This window comes from Arachis ipaensis, chromosome B8 (genome assembly GCF_059453495.1).
Source record: "Arachis ipaensis isolate K30076 ecotype BB chromosome B8, ASM5945349v1, whole genome shotgun sequence".
Lineage (NCBI taxonomy): Eukaryota > Viridiplantae > Streptophyta > Magnoliopsida > Fabales > Fabaceae > Arachis > Arachis ipaensis.
In genome coordinates, this window is record NC_142443.1 from 116,343,994 (window position 1) to 116,355,642 (window position 11,649).

The following is an 11,649-nucleotide window of genomic DNA, read 5'->3' on the forward strand; positions in this document are numbered from 1 at the left end:
ATGCAGGATTCTATAGGAGGTTTATAAAGGATTTTTCAAAAATCGCAAAACCTCTAAGCAATCTGCTAGCTGCTGACACGCCATTTGTGTTTGACACAGCATGCCTGCAGGCGTTTGAAATGCTGAAAGCTAAGCTGGTCACAGCACCAGTCATTTCTGCACCAGACTGGACATTGCCATTTGAGTTAATGTGTGATGCCAGTTATCATGCCATTGGTGCAGTATTGGGACAGAGGCATGACAAGCTTCTGCATGTCATTTATTATGCCAGTCGCGTTCTAAATGATGCCCAGAAAAATTACACAACCACAGAAAAAGAACTACTTGCAGTGGTTTACGCCATTGACAAGTTCAGATCATACTTAGTAGGATCAAAAGTGATTGTGTATACTGACCATGCTGCTCTTAAATATCTACTCACAAAGCAGGATTCAAAACCCAGGCTCATCAGATGGGTATTGCTTCTGCAAGAGTTTGATATAGAAATAAGAGACAGAAAAGGGACAGAGAACCAAGTGGCTGATCATCTGTCCCGGATAGAGCCAGTGGAAGGGACGTCCCCCCCTTCTCTAGAGATCTCTGAGACGTTTCCTGATGAGCATTTATTCGCCATTCAGGAAGCACCATGGTTTGCCGATATTGCAAACTATAAAGCTGCAAGGTTCATACCCAAGGAGTACAACAGGATACAAAAAAAGAAATTAATTACTGATGCAAAGTACTACTTGTGGGATGAACCTTATCTCTTTAAGAGATGTGCAGACGGAATTATCCGTAGGTGTGTGCCTAGAGAAGAAGCACAGAGGATCCTGTGGCATTGCCACGGATCTCAATATGGAGGCCATTTCGGAGGTGAGCGAACAGCCACCAAGGTCCTCCAATGTGGCTTCTATTGGCCCACACTCTATAAAGATTCCCGAGAGTTTGTACGTAATTGTGACAGTTGCCAAAGAACTGGTAATCTGCCTCATGGTTACGCCATGCCTCAACAAGGAATCTTGGAAATTGAGTTGTTTGACGTATGGGGAATTGACTTCATGGGACCTTTTCCACCATCATATTCAAACACTTATATTCTGGTGGCAATTGACTATGTATCAAAATGGGTCGAGGCTATTGCCACACCCACCAATGATACTAAAACAGTGCTGAAGTTCCTCCAGAAATATATCTTTAGCAGGTTTGGTGTCCCTAGAGTGTTAATCAGTGATGGGGGCACTCACTTCTGCAATAAACAGCTTTACTCTGCCATGGTTCGGTATGGAATTCGCCACAAAGTGGCCACACCATATCATCCACAAACCAATGGGCAAGCTGAAGTCTCTAACAGAGAATTAAAGAGAATCCTGGAACGGACAGTAAATACCCGTAGAAAGGATTGGGCAAGGAGCTTGGATGATGCTCTGTGGGCTTACAGAACAGCATTCAAGACCCCTATAGGGACCTCTCCATACCAACTCGTGTATGGTAAGGCATGCCACTTGCCCGTGGAACTGGAACATAAGGCCTACTGGGCAACCAGATTCCTAAACTTTGATGCCAAATTAGCAGGAGAAAAAAGATTGCTCCAGCTAAATGAGCTAGAGGAGTTCAGATTCACAGCTTTCGAAAATGCCAAGCTATATAAAGAAAAATCAAAAAACTGGCATGACAGAAAGCTGTCATCTAGAATCTTTGAACCAGGACAGAAGGTTCTGTTGTTTAACTCTAGACTCAGGCTATTCCCCGGGAAACTGAAATCCCGGTGGAGGGGACCATACGTGATTACAAGTGTATCACCATATGGTTATGTGGAGCTTCAAGATATTGATTCTGATAAGAAGTTCATTGTCAATGGACAGAGAATCAAGCATTATCTTGAAGGCAACACTGAGCAAGAATGCTCAAGGCTGAAGATAGATTAAAAGCTCGGCAAAGTCCAGCTAAGGACAGTAAAGAAGCGCTTGTTGGGAGGCAACCCAATTTTTATTTATTCTCATGATTTTTCATGTTTTATTAGGTTCATGATCATGTGGAGTCACAAAATAAATATTAAAAATAGAAAACGGAATCAAAAACAGCAGAAGAAAAATCACACCCTGGAGGAAGCACCTGTCTGGCGTTCAACGCCAGAACAGAGCATGGTTCTGGCGTTCAACGCCAGACATGGCTAGTAAATGGGCGTTGAACACCCAAAATGGGCACCAACCTGGCGCTGAACGCCCAGAGTTGTGTGCAATTCCCTCTTCTTTTGCTCGAGGGCGAGCAACATTCTAAGTTTGGTGTGGTAAAACAATTATGTAAAGGATCTATAGCTCAGTGGTAGAACATGTGGCTGCAAATCAAGAGATACCTCAGGGGATGCACTTCCCTCCACATAATTATTGGAAGCAACTGAGGATAGAAATACCAAAAATCACTAGGAATCAAGCCACAAAGGCAAGGAAGAGACATAAAAGAGCTCAAGAACATCATTGGTGCCTCAAGAAGGAAATGCCATCATCATCACTAAGGTGGACTCATTCCTTGTTCTTGCTTTCTCTGTTTTTTGTTTTCTCTATGATAAGTGCTTATCTATGTCTGTGTCTTCATTACATGATCATTAGTAGTAATTAGTGTCTAGTTTGATTTTATCCCCAATTAAGTTATAGTCTATTTTTCTCATCATCAGCAAACATGAATAAAATAATAGATCTTTTGAATAAGAGGCAATAAAATTTCGAGTTTAATAAGAGAAATTCTAATTAGTTAAATGTGGTGGCAATGCTTTCTGTCTTCTGAATGAATGCTTGAACAGTGCATATGTCTTTTGAATTTGTTGTTTAAGACTGTTAAATATGTTGGCTCTTGAAAGAATGATGAACATGAGACATGTTATTGATAATCTGAAAAATCATAAAAATGATTCTTGAAGCAAGAAAAAGCAGCAAAGAATAAAGCTTGCAGAAAAATTTGAAAAAAAAAAAGAGAGAAAAAAGAAAAAGCAAGCAGAAAAAGCCAATAACCCTTAAAACCAAAAGGCAAGGGCAAATAAAAGGGATCCCAAGGCTTTGAGCATCAGTGGATAGGAGGGCCTAAAGGAATAAAATCCTGGTCTAAGCGGCTAAACCAAGCTGTCCCTAACCATGTGCTTGTGGCGTAAAGGTGTCAAGTGAAAACTTGAGACTGAGCGGTTAAAGTCAAGGTTCAAGCGAAACGAAGAGTGTGCTTAAGAACTCTGGACACCTCTAATTGGGGACTTTAGCAAAGCTGAGTCACAATCTGAAAAGGTTCACCCAGTTATGTGTCTGTGGCATTTATGTATCCGGTGGTAATACTGGAAAACAAAGTGCTTAGGGCCACGGCCAAGACTCATAAAGAAGCTGTGTTCAAGAATCATCACACTGAACTAAGAGAATCAATAACACTATCTGAATTCTGAGTTCCTATAGATGCCAATCACTCTGAGCTTCAATGGATAAAGTGAGATGCCAAAACTGTTCAAAAGCAAAAAGCTACTAGTCCCGCTCATCTAATTAGGATCTGAGCTTCAATCAAAAACTCTGAGATATTATTGCTTCTCAACCTATGAGTCTTCTATTTTATTTGTCTAGTTGCTTGAGGACAAGCAACAGTTTAAGTTTGGTGTTGTGATGAGCGGATATTTTATACGCTTTTTGGGGATAATTTTATATAGTTTAGAGTATGTTTTAGTTAGTTTTTAGTTTATTTCCAGTAGTTTTTAGGAAAAATTCATATTTCTGGACTTTACTATGAGTTGTGTGTTTTTCTGTAATTTCAGGTATTTTTCTGGCTGAAATTGAAGGAGCTGAGCAAAAATCTGATTTAGGCTGAAAAAGGACTGCTAATGCTGTTGGATTCTGACCTCCCTGCACTCAAAGTAGATTTTCTGGAGCTACAGAACTCGAAATGGCGTGCTTCCAATTGCGTTGGAAAGTAGACATCCAGGGCTTTTCAGAAATATATAATAGTCCATACTTTGCACAAGAATAGACGACGTAATCTGGCGTTCAACTCCAGTCCTCTGCCCAATTCTGGCGTCCAGCGCCAGAAAAGGATAAAAAACTGGAGTTGAACGCCCAAACTGGCACAAAAACTGGCGTTCAACTCCACAAATGGCCTCTGCACGTGAATTGCTTAAAGTCTCAGCCCCAGCACACACCAAGTGGGCCCCAGCACACCAAGTGGGCCCCAGAAGTGGATCTCTGCATCATCCATCATAGTCCACTCATATTTTGTAACCCTAGGCTACTGGTTTAGTATTTAAACAACTTTTAGAGACTTATTTTGGATCTGATGACATTTTCAGATCTAAACTTTGTATTCTCTGACGGCATGAGTCTCTAAACCCCATTGTTGGGGGTGAGGAGCTCTGCTGTGTCTCGATGAATTAATGCAAGTATTTCTGTTTTCCATTCAAACACGCTTGTTCCTATCTAAGATGTTCATTCGCGCTTAACTGTGATGGAGGTGGTGAGCTGTGACACTCATCACCCTCCTCAAATCATGAACGTGTGCCTGACAACCACCTCCGTTCTATATACGATTGAATGAGTATCTCTTAGATTCCTTAATCAGAATCTCCGTGGTATAAGCTAGAACTGATGGCAGCATTCATGAGAATCCGGAAAGTCTAAACCTTGTCTGTGGTATTCCGAGTAGGATTCAAGGATTGAATGACTGTGACGAGCTTCAAACTCTTGAAGGCTGGGCGTTAGTGACAGACGCAAAAGGATAGTAAATCCTATTCCAACCGGATCGAGAACCAACCGGTGATTAGCCGTGCTGTGACAGAGCGCGTGAGCGTAGTTTTCACTGGAAGGATGGAAGGTAGCCATTGACAACGGTGATCCACCAACACACAGCTTGCCATAGGGGGACGTGCGTGCGTGAACAAGAAGACAGAGGAAAGCAGAGATTCAGAAGACAAAGCATCTCCAAAACTCCAACATATTCTCCATTACTGCACAACAAGTAACTTTTAATTTATGCTCTACTGGTTACTCACAATTCAATTGATAAACATAATTGACTTCCTGACTGAGATTTACAAGATAACCATAGATTGCTTCAAACCAACAATCTCCGTGGGATTCGACCCTTACTCATGTAAGGTATTACTTGGACGACCCAGTGCACTTGCTGGTCATGTGTGCGAAATTGTAAGAGAGTAACAATTTTGTGCACCAATTACCTTCTTATTTCTAACAAAAATATATTGAATTTTCACCGCACGATAGTTAATTTTTTAATAATAATATATTTGATATAGAATTGATCAATCTATGCATGAATTCAATGTATCCCATCAGGTTTAACAAATATTTAAAAAAGTATATATGATTTTTTGTTCTTAATCGAGGTATGTATATCGTCGAATATCACTACAAGTACGTTAAGTATTATCAACGACAAAGGCATCTATAAAAAACTATATAAAAGATTTTATTGTCGGTAAACGTTCGTTAGTCATAACTCTAATGCTAAAATTTGACTATTTTTACTTGTTGAGTTTAAAAATAATCTTACAATTATTTTTAATGGGAAATATTTAATTAATTATATTGAATAATTGATATAAATACTTATTTAGTATCAAATTAAAAGAGATTATCGTTGTAAAAATGGAAAAATAAAACATATAACAATAATTATGATTATGGGCATCAAGTAATGGATAGTAGAGCACATTGAATCATCCATTAAAAGTAAGATTTGAAGTGATTATGAAGGAGGTATTCTATTGCTAAAAGAAAGGATCGTATCATCCCTTAAAGAACGATTTACAACTGCATAAAGTAAGAAAAACATCTTGTCTTCAATGTAAATTACTCTTTTGCAACGGTTAGCATTAGCTTGGTTTTTGGATATAAGATGAAAAACCAGAATTGAGAACACATAAGAATAATAATTCGTTTTGCATGAACGCACCAAACACATTGAGATTGATTATCATTTTGTCTAGAAACGTCTCCTTATTAATTTTGTTCGAATCATAGCTATTGGAACTTTGGATTAGACTGCTGATATCTTCACAAAGGTTCATCATCCTACTTATTTTTGGACTCTAGTATCTAAACTCAAGATGGTATCCTTAGCTCCTACTTGAGTTTGAGAGAGGATGTTAGAGCATAATTTGGATCGATTTAGATCAGTTAGTGTCATTTGTATTTATATAGCATATCTGTATATTTATTGTAGGATTTTATACTTGTATTTCTTTGATTCTTCTAGCACCTATATATACCCTTATAAATTAAACTTTTCTTCACATATTAAATAATACATAAAATACTTTCTTCAGATTACCATCTTATTTCTAGCAAAGATATATTGAATTTCCATCGCACGATACCTAATTTTTTAATAATAAAATATTTGATATGGAATTGATAAATCTATGCATGAATTCAACGTATCCCATAAGGTTTAACAAATATTTAAAAAAAGTATTTATAATTTTTTGTTCTTAATCGGGGGGTATGTATATCGTCGAGTATCACTACAAGTACGTTAAGTATTATCAACGACAAAGGCGTCAATAATAAACTTTATAAAAGGTTTTGTTGGTAAACGTTCGTTAGTCATAACTCTAATGCTAAAATTTGAATATTTTTCCTTGTTGAGTTTAAAAATAGTCTTACAATTATTTGTAATGACAAATATTTAATTAATTATATTGAATAATTGATATAAATACTTATTTAGTATCAAATTAAAAGAAATTATTGTTGTCAAAATGGATAAAAAAAGAATATAACAATAATGATGATTATGGACAACTAGCAATGGATAGTTGAGCACATTGCAATAATTGAAACAGATTTGAAAAGAATCATCCATTAAAAGCAAGATTTGAAGTGATTATAAAGGAGATGTGCTGCTGCTAAAAGAAAGGATTGTATCATCCCTAAAAGAAAGATTTACAACTGCATAAAGTAAGAAAAACATCTTGTTTTAACCGTAAATTAATCTGCCGCAACGCTAGCATTAGCTTGGTTTTTGGATATAAGAAGAAGAATGAGAATTGAGAACACATAAGAATAATTCATTTTCATGAACGCACCAAACACATTGAGATTGATTGTCACTTTGTCCGAAAACATCTCCTTAATAATGTTGTTCGTCTCATAGCTGTTGGAACTCTGGATCAGACTAATGATATCTTCACAAAGGCTCATCATCCTACTCGTTTTCAGACTCTAGTATCCAAACTCAAGATGGTATACTTAACTCCCACTTGAGTTTGAGGGAGGATGTTAGAGTATAAATAGGATCAATTCAGATCAGTTAGTATCATTTATGTTTATATAGCATATCTGTATATTTATTGTAGGATTTTATGCTTTTATTGCTTTGATTCTTCTAGCACCTATATATTCCCTTGTACGTTATACTTTTCTTCACATATTGAATAATACAAACAATACTTTCTTCGCATTACCTTTTTATTTCTAACAAAGATATATTGAATTCCACCGCACGATACCTAATTTTTTAATAATAAAATATTTGATATGGAATTGATCAATCTATGCATGAATTCAACGTATCCCCTAAGGTTTACAAATATTTAGAAAAGTATTTATGACTTTTTGTTCTTAATCGGGGTATGTATATCGTCGAGTATCACTACAAGTACGTTAAGTGTTATCAACGACAAAGGCATCAATAATAAACTTTATAAAAGGTTTTGTCATCGCTAAACGTTCGTCAGTCATAAGTCTAATGCTAAAATTTGACTATTTTTACTTGTTGAGTTTAAAATATAATCTTACAATTATTTGTAATGACAAATATTTAATTAATTATATTGAATAATTAATATAAATACTTATTTAGTATCAAATTAAAAAGGACTATTGTTGTCAAAATGAAAAAAAAAACATATAACAATAATGATGATTATCTACAGCAAGCAATGGATAGTTGAGCACATTGCAATAATTGAAACAGATTTGAAAAGAATCATCCATTAAAAGCAAGATTTGAAGTGATTCTGAAGGGGTGTTGTTGCTAAAAGAAAGTATCGTATCATCCCTTAAAAAAAGATTTACAACTGCATAAAGTAAGAAAAACATCTTGTCTATGTAAATTAATCTACTACAACGGCTAGCATTAGCTTGGTTTTTGGATATAAGAAGAAGAACCAGAATTGAGAACACATAAGAAAAATAATTCAAAAATTAAATATTACACAATTGAATGTCTCTCTTTTTCACCTTGGTTTTGAATTTTATATTCAGTTTTGAGTCTTTCTAGTACTAAGAAAAAGGCATATGATCATTTGAGAGAATATTTTAAAAAAGCCTATAGGTGATAAGTCTTAATCTAGGAAGAAAATACAACACAGTTTCAGTTTGTTCATATCTTGGGCTGTTCTATTTTAATTGGATACAGTGAAATTCTATCATTGTTGTGGTGGAGACTGGACGTAGAACTCATTGTGCTTTGAGGTTGAACCAGGATCAATTTGGTGTTATTCTCTCTACTCTCTCTTCGTTTATCTTCTGCAATTGCAGGAGACTAAAATCGAAAAATCTCCTACTTGTTCAGTTTCATGCTTCTAATTTTGAAAGAGTGCTTTAATTAAAACCCCTCCTTTCTCAAGGCCTAAAAAACCTTCAATTGCCATCAGAGCTCAGGCTCTAGGAGTCAAGCTTAATAGTTTCAAGAAAAGATCTATGGCAACCAATCAAGTTCCTTTCAACCTAACCAAAGGTCAATCCTACCATCATCCGCCTTATTTTAATAGAACTAACTATTCCTACCGAAAGGAGAGAATAAGTATTTTTATTCAAGCCACAGATTACAAGCTGTGGTAGATCATCATGAATGGACTTGAGATTCCAATTAAGCTAACATTTGAAGGACAAGTCGTTCCAAAGGAAGATAGAGAATGGACGGAAGAAGAAAAGAAAAAAGTGGAGTCAAATGCAAAAGCAATGAATATGGTGTATTGTGCTATAAGTTTTGAAGAGTACAAAAAAATATCCAGATGTAAATCTACTAAGGAAATATGGCAGAAACTTCAAGTCACTCATGAAGGAACAAATCAAATAAGAGAAACTAGAATCGATATGCTAATGAAAGACTATGAGTTGTTTTTCATGAAAGAAAAAGAGTCTATAGATGAAATGTTCAAAAGATCTTCAATCATAATCAATAGACTCGACGCAATGGGAAAACCATTCACTGAAAAGGAGTTGGTTAGGAAGATTCTAAGAAATCTCACAAAGAAGTGGGAGACAAAAACTACTGCAGTACAAGAAGGAAATAATCTTAACCAAATCACTTATTATGAGTTAAGAGGAAAGCTTCTAGCATATGAAACCACTCATTTGAAGACAGAAAACAAGAAGAAAAGTGTTGCTCTGAAATTGATGGTTGAAACCGAATCAGATGAGAATTTCCCCAGTGACAATGAAATAGTTTTCTTTGCAAGAAGGCTGAGAAAAATGATAAGATATAAAGGCAGAAAAATAGGTTCTTCCTCTAAGGAGGACAAGAAAGAAAACAAAGAAAATTGTCACTACTACAAAAAACTAGGACACTTCAAATCTGAATGTCCAATGCTGAAGCGAAAAGAAGAAAGCAAGAAAGAAAAGAAGAATGTTTTGATGGCTACTTGGGAAGATTTGGAAAATGATACATCAGATGATGATGAGGATGTATGTCTTATGACTAAGTACAATGAATCCAAAAATAAGGTAAATCTTTATGATTGTACTGCCGAAGAATTGCATGAGATTATTGATGATTTAACTCATAACTCTAGTAAACTTTTGTCCAAATACTCTAAGTATAAGAAAGAAGTCGAAGATTTGAGATATGAGATATCTTCTTTGAAAGCAAAATTAGATATTTATTATAGCACATACATTTGTTGTAAATTTAAAAAACAAAAATGATATTTTGAAAAGAGAAATTAATTTAAAAAATGAAATTCAGAGTTTACAAGAAAAATATGCCTAGTGCTAAAAATGAAAAACTGCATGAAACCATAAAGTCTTTGAATTTTGATTTATCGAAATTTGTTCAAGGATCTAATAACTTGGATAAAATCTTAGCCATTCAAAGACCCATTTCATAAAAACCTAGTTTGGGATCTAAAGAAGGAAGCACCACTATTTTCAAAAATCATTCACATGAAGCTTCTAAGCAAAACAGAAATTTTTCATGCAATTTTACAAATTCAGCAAAAAAATTGTTTGTTATAGATGCAATAGACATGGAATACTTATAAGCAATGATTCATCTCTTTAAAGAAGTATGGAGATAAAGTTTACACTGTTGTGCTAGATTATAATGACCTTGGGCAGCCAATAAAATTCACATTAAAGGATCCAAATTAATTTGGATATCTAAGTCTTCTTAAAGCTTATGCAGATTTGTCTAGCATCTAAAAAAAGAAAGACATATGGTTCATGGACAGCGGATGCTCACGACACATGACAGGAAACTCTACTTTCATCAAGCTTAATGACTATAATGGTGATTTCATCACTTTTGATAATAATGGCAAGGGTAAGATAATTGCCATCGGAAAAGTCGGTAAAAATTTCTCTACTTTTATAGACAATGTTCTTTTAGTTGATGGTTTGAAATATAATTTAATTAGCATTAGTCAATTAAGTGATCTTGGCTACTTAGTTTAGTTCAATTTCTTTGAATGAAAAGTTGTTAATGAAAAAAATAAATCTGTCTTATTTATAGCCAAAAGGTGTGATAATGTTTATGGTCTCACCCTAAATGATTTAAAAAATTAAAATGTAAAATGTTTCTCTTCTTTTGATTCTGAAAAATGAATTTGGCATAAAAGATTAGGACATGTTAGAATGTTTCAAATTTCAAAATTAATCAAAAATAATTTAGTTAGGGGTCTTCCTAATATAAAGTTTGACAAAGATATTATTTGTGATGCTTGTCAAATGGATAAACAAACAAAGTCTTCTTTTAAAGCTAAGGAAGATGTCTCAATTAAAAGAGTTTTAGAACTTTCTGCATATTGATTTTTTTGGTCCTACTATAACTCAAAATTTAGGTAGAAAATTCTATGGCTTAGTTATTGTGGATGACTACACAAGGTATGGATGGATTTTCTTTTTATGAGTGATGCTTTTCTTGTTTTTGAAAAATTTTGCAAAAGAGTTCAAAATGAAAAAGATTGTAAAATTGTTTCTTGATAAACCCCAATTTTGTGGTTTATTTGTACTTAATTTAGAAAATTTTTATCAACTTTTCTCACATTTATTCAATGAAATAGCATGGTTTTGTAATTATGCCTTAATTTGTGCTTAAGTGTGAAAACATACTTTTTAGACCTTTAATTTCCTAATTTTAATTCACCTTTGATTCCACTAGATGCCTTGATGTGTTTGTTAGTGAATTCAGGTTGAAAAGGCTAGGAATGGATCAAAGGAGTAAGGAGAAAAGCATACAAAGTGGAGAGATCATGAAAAATCAAGGATTTGGAGTGCATTTATCGATGTGTACACGTGGAACGACGCGCACGCGTGAACGTGAAGTCGCATGGCGACGCGTACGCGTGATATGATGCGTACGCGTGACCCACGCGTACGCGTCGCATCTCGCACGTGACCTCATTAAAGTGAAAATGCTGGGGGAGATTTCTGAGCTTTCCAGGCCCAAATCCATCACATTTTCTGA

General features: G+C 35.1%; 1 protein-coding gene across 1 annotated transcript; it reads left to right on the top strand.

Annotated features, from left to right (window-relative positions):
- Positions 1-8,810: 8,810 nt before the first annotated feature.
- On the top strand, positions 8,811-9,890 carry LOC107611366 (uncharacterized). The gene has a single exon (XM_016313302.1). It carries the CDS (start codon positions 8,811-8,813, stop codon positions 9,888-9,890), a length of 1,080 nt encoding a protein of 359 aa, XP_016168788.1.
- Positions 9,891-11,649: the final 1,759 nt, after the last annotated feature.

Coding starts and splice junctions, on each gene's coding strand:
- LOC107611366 (XM_016313302.1), top strand. CDS start 8,811: ATGAATGGACTTGAGATTCCAATTAAGCTAACATTTGAAGGACAAGTC.